The sequence below is a fragment of the Balaenoptera ricei genome, chromosome 5 (assembly GCF_028023285.1).
Source record: "Balaenoptera ricei isolate mBalRic1 chromosome 5, mBalRic1.hap2, whole genome shotgun sequence".
In the NCBI taxonomy this organism is placed as follows: Eukaryota; Metazoa; Chordata; class Mammalia; order Artiodactyla; family Balaenopteridae; genus Balaenoptera; species Balaenoptera ricei.
Window position 1 is genome coordinate 67399386 of NC_082643.1, and position 16535 is coordinate 67415920.

Genomic DNA, 16535 nt, shown 5'->3' on the forward strand with positions numbered 1-16535 from the left:
GGTGGTTTCCAGAGTGAGGCGGGGGGTGGTGTGGGCTGGGTGAATGGGATTAAGAGGTACAGACTTCCGGTTGTAAAATAAGTAAGTCATGTAGGAATATGGTTAATAAAACTGTAATAACTTTGTATGGGGACAGATGGGTACCAGACTTACCATGATATTCATATTTAAATGTTGAATCGCTATGTTGTACGCCTGAAACTAACAATATTGTTCATCAACCATACTTCAGTTAAAAAAGAAGAGTGCCTTCCCTGTGCCAGGAAGTACTGGACATCGCTCTAGCTGCTGAGAATATGGCTGCTGCTCTCATGGGTCCCACATGAAAGAATTTTTCCAAAGAGGAAAAATGCTTAGGGGAGGAAGATCCAGCATGTTTTTAGTGACAGAAATTTTCTGAGGGAAGTGCTTAAATCTAGGGTTCCTTGAAATAAGGACTATCATAGAAACCAAAGTAATACATATGGAGATTGTTCTCTTTACTTCTTTTTTTCCCCTCATGCCCATGTCCAGTCCTAGGAAATTCAGCTAGCCCTACTTCCAAAATATACTCCAACTATGTCTACTTTCTCCCCACATTAATGTTACCACCATGATGCTCCTGAGTTTAGGGAAGAGGTCCACTTGAGATATATTTTTCAGAAATGTCCATGTGTGGATGGTTTTAGTCAGGAATCTAAATGTGATCACCAAGGGAATGAGTGTAGAGGGAAGATGACCAGGCACTAAGCGCTGGGGCACTCCAACATTAAGACGTGAAGGGGTCAAGGAAGAACCAATCACAGGAGACCAAGGAGAAATATCCACTGAGGTAGGAATAAAACCAGGAAACTAAGTTGTCCTAAAAGCCAAGAAAAGAAAGCGAGCGTGTCAGGGAGGAATGAACAGTCAGCTTTGTCAGGTTCTGCTGAAATAAGTTAAATTAGATGAGTACTGAGAATTGAGCATTCAGTTCAGTAACATGTATTCATTGATCAGTAAGAACAGACCAGGTGGAATAGTAATATGAGGGAAAGCTTGATTAGAGTGGGTTTAGAAGAGAATTTTCTGAGACAAGGGGAATTAGAGATGGTGAGTAAGGAAGGGTTTTACTACAAAGAGGAGAGAGATCTGGCAATAATAGGGAGAACTGGGCTAAGAAGAAGCTTTTGCTTTTTAAGGTGGGAGAAATAATAGCATATTTGTATATGGACGAGAATGGTCTGAAGGAGAGAGAAAAATTGGTGATAGGAGAGAGAGTGGTAGAAATGCTAGAGCAGTGTTCTTGAGTAGGTGAAAGAAGATGGGATCTAGTGGACAAGTGAATGGATTAGGCTTAGCTAGATAGAGGAGCAGATGATTTCAGCTACAGAAGGGGTTAGGAAACTATGGCCTTTCGGCTTGATCTGGCCTTCTGCCTTGGTTTGTAACACCCACAAGCTACAAATATGTTTTTTACATGTTTTTAAGTGATTGAAAAAAAAAAGAATGTTTTGTGACACACAAAGATAATATCAGATTTCACAGCCACACGTACTTGTATATTGCATATGGCTGCTTTTGTACTACAACAGTTGAATCGTTGTGACAGAGACTGTGTGGCCCACAAAGCCTAAAATATTGACTCTCTGACCTGTACAGAAAAGTGTGCTGGTCCCTGAATTACAGTAACATGAAGAAGGGTAGAATATGTGAGTATGTATGCTGGTAGGAAGGTTGATATAGTAGTGGAGCTGTGGCATTTCTCTACAGTGAAATAGGAAGTGGAGTTTGGGGTTTGAAAAGAGGGAAAAGTGTTGAATGGTTTTCTAGGAGAGTGAGAAAGTGAATGGACAAGGGAATTTTAGTCTGTTTGGCAGGCAGGATTAAGGGCTCATTGAGGGTCTTGGTCATTTATTTAAAGAGAGAACAACGGTTACCATGTGTGTTTCTTCAGCCATGTTCAGCTGTGCAGGAACAGATGTGGAATAGGTTAAAAATTGGGTTTCACCAGCACTGGGATTTTCCTAAGGGAGTATGGTGAAGGGAGATAGGGGCAAGGGAGTTGATGATACACTCAAGGGTGTGTTTGTGATGATTAACCATGATTTTAAGCTGGTTAAAGAGGGAAGAGAAGACAGAGTGATTATGAAAATGTGGTAGAATCGATGTATTTTAGGTTCCACTGAAGGATTATTGGAGTTGGGATACTAAAGGGAATGAGGAAGAAACAGGGGGAAAGGTGGTTAGAGAGTAGGATGTTTGAAACTGAGGTTATGGAATGTTTATTTTTATTGATTATGACAAGGTCTAGGGTTTAACTATAAGAATAAGTGACTGAGGACAAGTGGATGTCAAGGTCTTCATCAAGGAATAGAGAAGTCATGGTGTCGAATATGTGAATGTTGATAACCTAGGAATTAAGAATCAGTGAGGGCAACATCTAACATCATACTCAGCAGGAGAAAAGCTGAAAGCATTTCCTCTAAGATCAGGAACAAGACAAGGATGTCCACTCTCACCACTTTTATTCAACATAGTTTTGGAAGTCCTAGCCACGGCAGTCAGAGAAGAAAAAGAAATAAAAGGAATCCAAATTGGAAAAGAAGAAGTAAAACTGTTGCTGTTTGCAAATGACATGATACTATACATAGCAAATCCTAAAGATGCTTCCAGAAAACTACTAGAGCTCATCAATGAATTCGGTAAAGTTGCAGGATACAAAATTAATACACGGAAATCTGTTGCATTTCTATACACTAACAACGAAAGACCAGAAAGATAAATTAATGAAACGATTCCATTTACCACCGCATCAAAAAGAATAAAATATCTAGAAATAGACCTACCTAAGGAGGCAAAAGACCTGTACTCTGAAAACTATAAGATGCTGAAGAAAGAAATTGAAGATGACACCAATGGATGGGAAGATATACCATGTTCTTGGATTGGAAGAATCGATATTGTCAAAATGACTGTACTACCCAAGGCAATCTACAGATTGCAATGCAATCCCTATCAAATTACCAATGACATTTTTTGCAGATCTAGAACAAAAAATCTTAAAATTTGTATGGAAACACAAAAAACCCCAAATAGCCAAAGCAATCTTTTTTTAAAATTAATTAATTAATTTATTTATTTATGGCTGCATCAGGTCTTTGTTGCTGTGCACGGGCTCTCTCTAGTTGCGGTGAGCCGGGGCTACTCTTCATTGCTGTGTGCAGGCTTCTCATTGTGGTGGCTTCTTTTGTTGCGGAGCATGGTCTCTAGGCGCTCAGGCTTTAGTAGTTGTGGCGTGCAGGCTCAGTAGTTGTGGCTCGGAGGCTCTAGAGTGCAGGCTCAGTAGTTGTGGCGCACAGGCTTAGTAGCTCCACGGCATGTGGGCTCTTCCCGGACCAGGGCTCGAACCCATGTCCCCTGCATTGGCAGGCAGATTCTTAACCACTGAGCCATCAGAGAAGCCCCCAAAGCAATCTTGAGATGAAAAATGGAGCTGGAAGAATCAGTCTTCCTGGCTTCAGACTATACTATAAAACTACAGTCATCAAAACAGTAAGGTACTGGCACAAAAACAGACTTACAGATCAGTGGAACAGGATAGAAAGCCCAGAAATAAACCCACACACCTATGGTCAATTAATCTATGATAAAGAAGGCAAGAATATACAATGGAGAAAAGACAGTTTCTTCAATAAGTGGTGCTGGGAAAACTGGGCAGCCACATGTAAAAGAATGAAATTAGAACATTCTCTAACAACATACACAAAAATAAACTCAAAATGAATTAAAGACCTAAATGTAAGACCGGATACCATAAGACTCTTAGAGGAAAACATAGGCAGAACACTCTTTGACATCAATCACAACAATATCTTTTTGGATCCACCTTCTAGAGTAATGAAAATAAAAATAAACAAATGGGACCTAATTTAACGTAAAAGCTTTTGCACAGCAAACAAAACCTTAAACAAAATGAAAAGGCAACCCACAGAATGGGGGAAAATATTTGCAAATGATGCAACCAACAAGGGATTAATCTCCAAAATATACAAATAGCTCATGCAGCTCAATACTAAAAAACAAACAAATAAACAGCTCATCCAAAAAAATGGGCAGAAGATCTAAATAGACATTTCTCCAAAGGAGACATGCAGATGGCTAATAGGCACATGAGAAGATGCTCAACATCGCTACTTATTAGAGAAATGCAAATCAAAACTACAATGAGGTATCACCTCACACGGGTCAGAATGACCATCATCAAAAAGTCTACAAATGATAAATGCTGGAGTGAGTGTGGAGAAAAGGGCACCTTCCTACACTTTTGGTGGGAATGTAAACTGGTACAGCCACTATGGAGAACAGTATGGAGGTTCCTTAAAAAACTAAAAATAGAATTACCATATAATCCACCAATCCCACTCCTGGGCATATATATGGAGAAAACCATAATTCGAAAAGATACATGCACCACAATGTTCATTGCAGTACTATTTACAATAGCCAGGACATGGAACCAACCTAAATGTCCATCAACAGAGGAATGGATAAAGAAGATGTGGTACATATACATAATGGAATATTAGCCATAAAAAAGAACGAAATAATGTCATTTACAGCAACATGGATGGACCTAGAGATTATCATACTGAATGAAGTAAGTCAGACAGAGAAAGACAAATATCATATGATATCCCTCATATGTGGAATCTAAAAAATGATACAAATGAACTTATTTACAAAACAGAAGCAGACTCACAGACTTAGAGAACGGACTTGTGGTTACCAAAGGGGAAAGGTGGGCGGGAGGGATAAATTAGGATGCTGAGATTAACATATGCAGACTACTATGTATAAAATAGGTATTCAACAAGGACCTACTTCCCTCCATTATAATGAGGAGGAAAGAGAAGATGGTTGTATTCATATACCTGGTATGTTAATAGGTAGAGTTACATATTTGGTGGTGGCAAGTTTTCTCATCTATATAAGACAAAGCTATCAGTTGAGAGAGGGAGAAAGTTTAAGAACAATGGGAAAGATATGGAGTAATTGTGAAGAGTAGGAAGATGAGCCCACTAGAAAACTTAATGTTTCTGCTTAGTGTTTATCTTTTTTAGGTTGGCGATCATTTTAGGTTGACTGTAATTGTCTCCAAAGGAACAAGTGAGCTGGAAGGCTAGGTAGGACAGGGATGGTTTAAAGTCAGATTTTAATTTGTGCTTTTAGAGGTGCTAGAGTATCTGGTAATGACAAGGAGTAGAGATTGAATGCGGTAGAGTAGAGGAAAAAGTTTCTTGGAGACGAGGAGTTCCTAGAAAGCTGAGAGGACAGGACAGGATATTGGATGAATCACCAATATGGATATTGAATTCTGGAGAAAGGTCAGAGTTGATGTGAAGGAGAAGATTTTGAGCAGGCAAATGTGGAGTTCCAAAGACGCTTTTAGTGCCTTGTCTGTAAACTTAAGTGTCATCTTAATTCTGTTGGGGTTTTTTTTCACTTTTTTTTTTTTCTGATGTGGTGAAATATATGTAACAAAATTTAACATCTTAACCTATTTTAAGTATATAGTTGAGTGGTATTAAGTACATTCACACTGTTGTGCAAGCATCGCCACCATCCATCACCAAAACTTTTTCATCTTTCCAAACTGAAACTCCATATCCATTAAACAGTAACTCCCCATTCCCTCCTCCCTCCAGCCCCTGGCAGCCACCAATCTACTTCTGACTCTGTGAATTTGATTCCTATAGGTACCTCATGTAAGTGGACTCATACAGTATTTGTCTGTATGTGACCGGCTTATTTCACTTGGCATAATGTCCTCAAGGTTCGTCCATACTGTAGCATGGGTCAGCATTTCCTTTTAAAGGCTGAGTAATATTCCATTGTATGTATATACCACATTATGTTTATCCATTCATCCATCAATGGACACTTGAGTTGCATCCGTCTTTTGGCTATTGTGATTAATGCTGCTATGAACATGGCTGTACAAATATGTGTTTGAGTACCTGCTTTCAATTCTTTTGAGGATATACCCAGAAATGAAATTTCTGGATCATATGGTAATTCTATATTTAATTTTTTCAGAAGCTGTTATACTGTTTTCCATAGTAGCTGTACTGTTTTATTTTATACATTCTTGTCAGCACTGCACAAGGGTTCCAATTTCTTCATATCCTCACCAACACTGGTTATTTTCTGGTTTTTTTTTTTTATAATAGCCGTCTTGCTTGAAGTGGTATTTCTTGGTTTTGATTTGCATTTCCCTAATGATTAGTGATATTAAGCATCTTTTCATGTGTTTGCTGCTTATATATCTTCTTTGGAGAAATGTCTCTGCAAGACTTTTGCCCATTTTTTAACTGGATTTTTTGTGGCAGGTTTTTTTGGGTTTTGTTTTTGTTGTTGTTTTTTGGTTTTTTGTTTGTTTGTTTTTTGCTGTTGAGTGGTAGGAGCTCTTTATATATTCTGGGTATTAATTCCTTATCAAATAAATGACTTACAAATGTTTTCTCCCATTCCGTGGTGCTTTTCCACTTTGTTTATAGTGTCCTTTGATACACTTCTGTTGCCTGTGCTTTTAGTGTCATATCCAAGAAATCATTGCCCAATCGAATGTTATAAAGCTTTTTCCCTTTTTTTTCCTTAAAAGTTTTATAGTTTTCGTTCTTAATGTTTAGATCTTTGATCCGCTTTGAGTTAACTTTTATATATGGTATAAGGTAAGAGTCCAGCTTCATTCCTTTGCATCTGTTGTTTCTTTAAATAGAGAATGAAACCAAAACTTTCTGGCTATTAAATTTTTTTTTTCATTTCTTTACCTAATATTACACAGGTACACTTCCCTTGTTATGGGGTAAAAACTGATTTTGGGGAGGAGGAATTAGTAAGCAGTATTGCTAATTTGGGAACTCTGAACTGAACCACAAGAAAACATTTATTTTACTCTTGTCTCCTTAGAGCCAAGATTCTGGGTCTGATAATCGTATAAATACAGTCAGCCTCAAGGAAGCATTGGAAAGGTTTGATCACAGCCCAACTCCTTCTGCTTCCTCCCGGAGTTCAAGAAAATCATCTCACACTGCAGTCTCAGACCCTTCCTGTGAGTACCCTAGCTTGAAAGCAGACTTCCTTTAAAGAGAGTCCTTCTAAATTGTTTATGTTGCCGCTATCAGCATTTTTCATCACTGCCACTTTCAAATTGTAAGTGTTTACATTTCTGAAATACACTAACCTTTTCAGTGAGCAAGAGGCACATTGCTCACATTTAGCAGAGTTAAGTTTATAAAGTAGCCTATAAAATATGTAGGTAGTAATATTGGTCTTGTTAAGTTATTTTTAATCGTTCCTCTAAAAGAAAGCAAAACTATTACAGTAATTCCTTTTTTATTGGTAGAGCCAGTAAGTAGTGTTCTTTGAGTTTGCTTTTTGAAAATGTTTTGTGTGTATCTTGTCTTTATGAAGACTTACATAATTGTCATTAAATTAATATCCTTTTTAATTTTTTAAAAAGAGTCTAGCACCTTTGTTTCTCAGAGTATTAAAACTATATATAATGAAAAAGGAGGTTGTCTGAACTACTCAACATTGTGGGTAGAACATCAAAAGAGGTTAAATATAGAAATTTCTGAGATCTTAGAAAAAAAATTTTTCCCTATTATAGCTATTTCTTTCTTTTAAAAAACAAATTATTTTACTGTGGTAAGAACACTTAAAATGAGATCTACCCTCTTAAATTTTTAAGTGTACAGTACATTATTGTTGACTATAGGTATGACGTTGTACTGCAGATCTCTAGAGCTTATTCATTGTGCTTATCTGAAACTTTATGCCCATTAATTAATAATTCCCCATTCCCTGCCTCCTGGCCATTGGCAGTCACCATTGTGCTCTTTGATTCAATGAATCTGACTATTTCAGATACCTCATACAATGGAGTCATGTGGTACTTGTCTTTTTCTGTCACTGGCTTATTTCACTTAGCATAATGGCCTCAAGCTTCATCCAAGTCACAAATTGCAGAATGTCTTTCCTTTTCCAGGTTGAATAGTAGTATTTCACTGTATGTATACACCACATTTTGTTAATCCATTCATCTGTCAATAGACATTTAGATTGTTTCCGTACCTTGGCTATTATGAATAGTGCTGCAGTGAACGTTGGAATGCTAATATCTCTTCGAGATGCTGATCTCAATTCTTTTGGATAAATACCCAGAAGTGGGATTTTTAGATCATATATGGTAGTTCTAATTTTAATTTTTTTGAGAAGCATCCATACTGTTTCTACGGTGTCTGCAACATTTCCCATCCCCACCAACGGTGTGCAAGGGTTCCAGTTTCTCCACGTTCTTACGACCACTTGTCTTCAGATTTGTTTTTTGAACAGTTTATAAGCTGTTTGTTTTTTTTTTTAATTGTATAGTTAAAGTATACAATTAAGGTATAGTTTAATTGTATATTTTTTGAATTGAAGTATAGTTGATTTACAGTGTGATATTTTTGATAATAGCCATCCTGACAGGTAGAGGTGATATCTCATTGTGGTTTTGATTTGCATTTCCCTGATGATTAGTGACATTGAATATTATTTTATATATCGGCTGGCCATCTCTGTGTCTTTTTTGGATAAATATCTGTGCAAGTCCTTAGGCCGTTTTTTAATTGAGTTATTGGGTTTTTTTTTACTATTGAGTTATAGGAGTAATAACCATTTTTATATTTGAAGTTTTCCTATTTCAGATATTTTCTTTGTCCTTAAAAAAGAAGTGATTAAAATGAATCATCTTGTTGTCATAGACTTCACTTTATATGAATAATTTAGAAAAATAACTCAAAAACCACTTTTATTCACTGAAATGCATTTTGAGATTGATCTTTGAAAATTATATTTTATAAAGTACTAATGCTATTCTGTTTTTGTTGACCAACCTTAGCTACACCTACAAAGATCCCAACGGATACTAGCACTCCTCCCAGACAGCATTTACCAGCTCATGAAAAGATGGCACAAAGGAGGTCATCATTTAGTAGTCAGGTAAACTCTTCAGGTAGTATTCTTCTGAATAAAGATTTATTAAAGGGGAAAAAAAAATCATCTAAATCTTCAGAAATTCATTTATTCATTATCCCTTTCTATGAAATTCAAAATAGTTGTTGATACATAACACTTACTCAAGATCTTTATTTTTTTGTGAAGTAGTTGTCAAACATACCAGTCCTTTTGATTATTTTTCAGGTAAAATGTTAGATTTCTTTTTTTCAGTTATGGAAGACTGATAATTTAGAGCCATTTTATATCTAATTTCAAATACCAATCACTTTCAGTAAAGTCCAGCCAGCTTTTATTGAGAGCCCATGCAAGGTAATGTGGCAGATGCCTTGAAAGACAAAAAGATAAATAGGGAATAGGCATTTCCAGTTTAGAGGGGGGAGACATGCCTATACTCAGCTAAAAAAGTATGAGGCTAGTTGTAATTCCGTTATAAAGATGCCATGGTGATATTTCTGGTGGAAGTGCTCATGTATGGGAATGGTTGTCACCCCAGTGTTATTTTTTATTTTGCTTCTAGTCCATGAATTCCCAGTCTGTTGGTCAGTCATTGACACAGCCAGTGATGTCTCAAGCTGCAAATCTACCGGTTCCACAAGGCATGTCCCAGGTATTTCTGTTTGTTTCAGTTAAGTATTTTAAAATTATAAATTGTTTCTAAGCTACTAGAGGTTTTTCAAAGTACATACTTATAGGTGCAGTAAATCTCAACTGTGGGCATTTAGAATATCTGGGGATTTTTTGATTGTCAGTGATATTGGGGTACCACTGACCCTTTAGTCAGCAAGAACCAGGGGTGCTAATTGTCTTTTAGGGTGTGTGACAGTTTTGCACGACAAAAAACTATCCTGTTTAATCCCTATTGAGAAACAGTATAGGCAGAAAGATATTAAAGATGAAATATAGCTGTTCATTTTGTTCTTCTTATAGATAGTAGAAGAATTGAGTAATTCATATATTCATCCATTTGTTTATATACAGGACATTTATTGAGTTCCTTGTATTATCAGATATTGCAGGTGCTGGCAGTAAATATATCTGTACTAAGAGACTTTATTACATCTAGAGGGAAGGACAGTTAACTACAATACAGTGTTCTATAGTCTATGCTCAGGGTCTGAAGGCTTGGTATGTGAGCACATTAGATGGACCCTTAATGCAGCCTGAGGAAGTGAAAGAGAACTTCCTGGAAGAATTGTTACTTGGACTGAGTCCCAGAGGAGGCTTAAATATAAAAACCAGCAAGACAAAGGAGAGGTATTGCAAAAGTGACACTTTTGATTATAACTTCACAACTTGTATGTAATTTATGACTGCACTCATTCAGTGCCTCAGACACGTTAAAAATACTACTAAGTTGTGCTAAAAATAATCCAGAAGTTTCTGTTCTGTTTGGTGTTAAAGATATCTTAACAGTATCTTAATTTCAAAAAATGATAGTTAGCAATAGGTAAAAACAATATTTTTCTAAAAATACCCTTATCATATGTGGTTATTTAAATTATATATATATAACTATAGCTATTATATATTATGACACTTGTACAAATATATTGACAGTGCTATAAATTAGCTAAACATCATAATCTTGACTTTTAGCAACATATAATTGTGTAAGGTATTTATAACAGCACTGTATTATTAAATAGTATCTGGAGTTGCAGTAGTTTTTATCAGCACTGAGTCCTCAAAAGCTTTTTATTCTGAAGGGTAACAGAATTTTTATGTAAATATTTGACATATTTTCAATATTATTAGTTCATTAATCTCAAGATACTGAATAAGCATTTTTAAACATTGTTAAGGAATATTTTCATGAAATAAATAGTATCGACTATGTCAAAAATGTTAATAAGTATTCAAATCTCGTATTTCATTCAGTGATAAAGCCAAGCACTCTGCCTCTTAGTTCTATGATTTTATTTCCCATTATTCTGCTTTCTGTGTTTATTTTTATTTTCGTATTTGTATTTAATAGAAATCCTTTAAGTGGTGACAGTGTAATGTTTACCTAAAGGTATAAATAACTTTAGTTAAAATAAAATATATTTGTATGACATAAATATAAAATTTCAAATAATGAAAAATTAAGGCATGAGGGTATTAAACTTGTAATGTTTTCTCACACCTAGTGTAATCTAATGTATGATTTGATCTGGTATTGTCAACTTCAGAAGTCAGAGCTGTATACTTTGAAAAGTAATATTCAGTATTCTCAATACAAACTTTTGAAGATAGAGTAAAAAAGCTTTTGGCGGGCATTTCTCACTTTTACATGAATTGTAGGAGACTATTTTAAGATTAAGACAGATTTCCAATACAGTGAAATTCTTTCTGCTCTTATACTGTATCCTGTGCAGAATATTCCTAGAATTAAGTAAACGCGCTTAAGTGGTGAATCAACAAATGTGACTAAGTTTCAAGCAGTAGTAAATAGAAGCTGCCTATAACTCAGGTGAAACAGAGGAATAAGTAAGATTGAAACCCTTATTTACTCTGTAGGTAGAATATCTGTGCTTTCATTTGCGTATGCATGCATTCATTTATAATCGCTTAGTCTTTAAAAGCCTAGGTTTTGTACTTGTCTGAGAACAATTTCAGTTGAAAATATTATGTTTGGTTATGTCAGATTTTTACAACTTTCTAATGTCAGATTTTTATAACTTTTATAACTTTCTAATGCACAAAGAGGACATTCTAGGGATGACAGAGTTTGATGTGAACAACTCTAGGTGCAGGCTACTTTTTAAGTTGTTAAAGAGTAGAAATGAAGTTCAGTAACTTGTTCTAGTAAGTGGTAGTGCCACAATAGGAACCTAGGTCTCCTAAAGCCAGTGTTATTAATTCATCTTGTAATCAGTCAAGATCTAGTCAGAAGCTAGACCAGAAATTTGAACAGGGGTAGTATAACAAATTACTGGTAACAGGGATTAACTACTGAAAGCAGTTAAGAGAATTCAAAAGAATACAGGGAAAACAGGTGTAGAGAGCAGCCACTAAATGTAAGTGAAAGGGAGAGTAGCCAAGGGGGAGCAACTTGGAAGACTCCCTCGACCCTCCTGAACTGCTGCTCTTCCAGGCCAGGCTGAGACTCAGATCCCATTAGGGCAGGTGTGGCTGTAGCCACTGGATGGTACACACACTCACGGAGGTGCCACAGACTAGGGCTGGAGAGCAAGAAGCCACTTGCTGGGGTACCAGTAACATTTGCTGGGGAGCTGCCCACTAGGATGCCAGTGACTTGCTGGAAAGCCACCTGCTGGAGCGCTGATGACACTCGCTAGGATGCTACCCATTGGCCTAAGAACAAGAAGGAGAAGCACCAGAACCAGAAAGATAGGCACCTCCCTTTGCACCATCCCTCCAGCATCATCACTGACAGGACTGCTTGTGCCTGCTGACTAAGGAGATATATTTATAGGGTCCAGCTCCAGTATCACAAAGCCGAGCAAAGATAGGTAAATTAGGAGTTGAGAGGCAATATATTAATAACTGGCATGACATTCTTAGCTCATGATGTACTGCTTATGTTTCACATTTTACAGTTATGAGAAGTGATTGTAAAATATGTTACACTCTTTCCATCCACCGTACTTAAGTTTCAGTTCTCAGCTCAGTTAGGAGCCATGCAGCATCTGAAAGACCAGTTGGAGCAACGGACTCGGATGATAGAGGCAAACATTCATCGGCAACAAGAAGAACTAAGAAAAATTCAAGAGCAGCTTCAAATGGTCCATGGTCAAGGGCTTCAGGTAAGTTATTACATTTGAATTCAAACAAAGCATGCTATTTGCATTTTGGCTTCTTAGGAAATTGACTTTTCTTAATTAAAAGTGAGATGCAAAAGATACATTTCCTCAGTTTAGTTCCATAAATACTCATTGGTTATTTACTCAATAGGATTGTATTAACAGTCTCTAAAGATGATTCATTCCTAAGAGTGTTTCCATCAGCATCCTTGTTTCTCCAGATCACAGTCATCTTTTAGCAGGCTAATGTTTAGTAAGCTTTAAACCCATAACATCAAAATACTTTACATAGACTTTTAGGTACATGTAGGTACAGAATTTATGAATCAATCATCAATCATTTTTTAAAAAACATACTAGTAGGTGTGATTCAAATTAGTCTCATTTGGTCAACCAACAAGGCCACTCTAAAGTTATGTCTATCCAAGGAGACTAGGACTTTGGTAAAAGGAAACTTTAAGTGAAGACTGCTTTTATCTAATGCCGTGAATAATAAATGATGAGTGATGCAGAGCTGCCAGTGCACAGACCTTTGAGTAGCTCTGAGTTAGAGTAACGCTAGCTGATATAATAATCCCCAACATGTAAAAATGTCAAACAAGTGGAGATTTTGAAATTTATAACGCTTTTTCTGACAATTAGAAACATGATAGGGTTAGGGTGACTGGAAGAATGAAAATGAGTATCATGTTTTATTCAGTAATTATTTATTGCTCAGTGTTCATTCAGAATGACTTAGTCTTCTTGTTACTTGCGTTTTAAACTTAATTTTTAGCTGTTTTTTTTTAAATGCTCTCATTCTTTTTAACTTAAAAAGATCATTTCAATGTAATCTTTATTTTTAAAGATGTTTTTACAACAATCAACCCCTGGATTGAATTTTGGTTCTGTTCAACTTTCTTCTGGAAATTCATCTAATATCCAGCAGCTTGCACCTATAAATATGCAAAGCCAGGTTGTTCAGACTAACCAGATTCAAAGTGGAATGAATACTGGACACATTGGCACAACTCAGCACATGATACAACAGCAGACTTTACAAAGTACATCAAGTCAGGTAACGTTAACGAGTACAGTGGGCTGTGGGGTGTTCAGTGATTGAAATGTATGGTGTTGCTAAAACAAAAATAAAGCTTCGTCTTGAACAATACCATATTTAAAACTTTAATAGTAATAATTAGAAACTATAGTATTGAGAGTGATAATTAAAATATTTTGAGCAAAATTGTTCTTAATTGTTGAATGCTTTTTGTTGAATGCTTAATTGAATGCTTTCAGTATTTTGACATTTAAAAATTTTGCAGTTTGCTTAAAATGAACATATGGACTAGTTCTGTGTGTTTAAAAAAAAAAAAAGTTTGACTTGCAAGAGTCTGACTAGGACGTGTTACCATAGGTGAAGAATGTATTGTTAGGGCAGTGATGGCTTAATCAGCATTCTAGGAAATTTTGGTAATTGGTGTGCATCTGTGATTATGAATCTCAAGACTTCAAATGAAATATATAAAAATGTGTAATGTCAGTCACCTACTCTGGGTGTTTGAAGAAATTCTTCATGTATGTTTCCTATCATCCCTGTTAAGATCATGTTCCTTTTCAAAAGTCATAGCTTACCTTCCAGCAAGATACTGAAGGCTGATTCATTCTCAATGACTACAAGTTATTCCTTGATTTCTCCCAGAGTAATATGTTCTGCCACTTCTGTTTCTGTCATGTCAACTATTGTTAGAATGACGAGTAGTAGAATCATACTTCCTGAATAAATTTTTTTCAGGTAATCTATCTGTAAAATCTTCTCTTTTCTAGCAGAATCAACAGAATGTACTGAGCGGGCACAGTCAGCAAACATCTCTTCCCAGTCAGACACAGAGCACTCTTACAGCCCCACTGTATAACACTATGGTGATTTCTCAGCCGACGGCCGGAAGCATGGTCCAGATTCCATCTAGTATGCCACAAAACAGTTCCCAGAGTGCTGCAGTAACTACATTCACTCAGGACAGACAGATAAGGTAGTGGTCATATTTCATTAGTCATTCCAAAGATGTAAATTGTTTGATTAAAGAACAATACTTTGATCTTTAAAAACGTGATTTTAATTTGTCGCTCACTCTTGAATTTGAAATAAAAACACAGGATGTATCCATTGTTTACGGACTTTATAATAAAAGAGTAACAAGAAGTTTCGTTTTGTTCAGAAATGTGCTAACAAATATTGTAGAATCCAAATTCTACAGCACACTGTTACACAAGTTTTATAATCGGGTTTGTCTATATCACTATAAAACTTCTATCATTTCAATACAGATGCTGTGAGTTGTCAGTGTAGTGACAGTGGTCAGGGTGTTTGCTACCACGGTTTATATGTGTTACGGAGTAAGAGTAGCCCACCTTTCTTGATTTCTATTAAGTACTGTACTAAATGCTCCAACTATATTATCTCATTTAATTTTTATTTTAAAAAAATAGGTGTTAGGGTCTTTTATTCCCCAGGTAAGAATAAAGTGAGTTTTTAATAATTTGGTCAAGGGTCTATAGCTGTTAAGGGAGTGAAGAAGGGTATCTGAATTCAAGCCTGGGTGTCTGATTTCAAAGCTCAAGTGCTTTAACATATACTACGCTAAAGTTCTGTGGGCAGTTCTAGAAAAACCGCCATCTGTGACTTAGTTTAGTCATCCGAATAGCTGACTTAGAAACAAATATTATGAAGAAATACCCTTTTCGAATATTAGGAAGGAGTCTTTCAACAACTATAGGATTTCTATAGTCTTAATTATATTTTAAATACATTTTATTTTTTACTTATTTTAGTACAATATAAGTAGGCTGCTGCTTTTATAATAAAATCTTGCTGTTGTAGTAGACTGTGTAATAGATTTTATTAAAGTCCTATTAATAATTTCCAGAGACTAAAGAAGCTGCAGGATTGCAGAAGCAATAAGAGCAGAGAGAAACTCATTTCTTCTCTTTGGAACTCAGTTCCTTCAAGTTAAAAAGTCCAGCTTTCAGCTTTGACTTCTGAAAAGAAGTATTATGAATACGCTCCACAGAAATATAGAGGACTAGTTTTAAAGCCTGAGGGAAAATCCATTAACGTAGAGTGTTGACATGCATTTGGGAGGACACAATTTAGCAATTATTTGTAGACAACTGTTTTTTGAAGGGGGAAAAACATACTTCAGCAAACATTTGAGTGCCTACTTAGATGAGTATGGCACATTCTTTATCCCAGGAGAAAGATCAGACTAGTCAAAGCCATAGAAAGGTAAATAATCAGTATTGTTTGATGTGATAAATCCTTACTAGGTCTTTAGAAAGGAGGAAGTGAGCAGTTTTATGGGTTGAGGCAAGCAGGCGAAGAGAGGAGTGTGGTCAGGGAAAGCTTCAGGGAGGAGATACTTGACCTGAGTCTTAAAGAGCTTGGCTTTGGATATGCGTGTGGCAGGGAGTCCAGGAGGGTGTTCTAGGCAAAGGTAGGAGTATATACAAAGCCACGGAAGTTAAGCCAAGGTAGATTGCAGACTCTTTTAGTGCCAGAGAGGGATGAGGTAGTCTCATAGTATACCAGTGGGCAGTTGGACAATTCAGATACTAATTACTTTTAAGATTACAGAGAAATTAGTGCTTAGCACTTCTATGATTAAGCCACTTTGTAATGTTATTTGTTTCTTTGTGCTTTCTTTATAGGTAAATTTTTTACTATATATGTTTTTGCATTAAATAATGCATTTGGTCCTGAAGTATATAATATACAGTATTTTATTT

The 16535-nt window shown here is 36.1% G+C and overlaps 1 protein-coding gene across 14 annotated transcripts in view; it reads left to right on the forward strand.

Moving 5' to 3' along the window:
* The window catches only part of CLOCK (clock circadian regulator), a 132780-nt gene that overhangs the window by 103495 nt on the left and 12750 nt on the right, over nt 1-16535 (forward strand). For 13 of the 14 annotated variants that reach the window (XM_059922966.1, XM_059922976.1, XM_059922970.1 and 10 more), the window contains 6 exons: nt 6931-7072; nt 8906-9006; nt 9542-9631; nt 12621-12773; nt 13618-13827; nt 14577-14782. In XM_059922966.1, the coding sequence (XP_059778949.1) occupies nt 6931-7072; nt 8906-9006; nt 9542-9631; nt 12621-12773; nt 13618-13827; nt 14577-14782 (902 nt within the window). The remainder of the gene's footprint in view (nt 1-6930; nt 7073-8905; nt 9007-9541; nt 9632-12620; nt 12774-13617; nt 13828-14576; nt 14783-16535) is intronic. The other variant, XM_059922979.1, reaches the window with a different exon arrangement.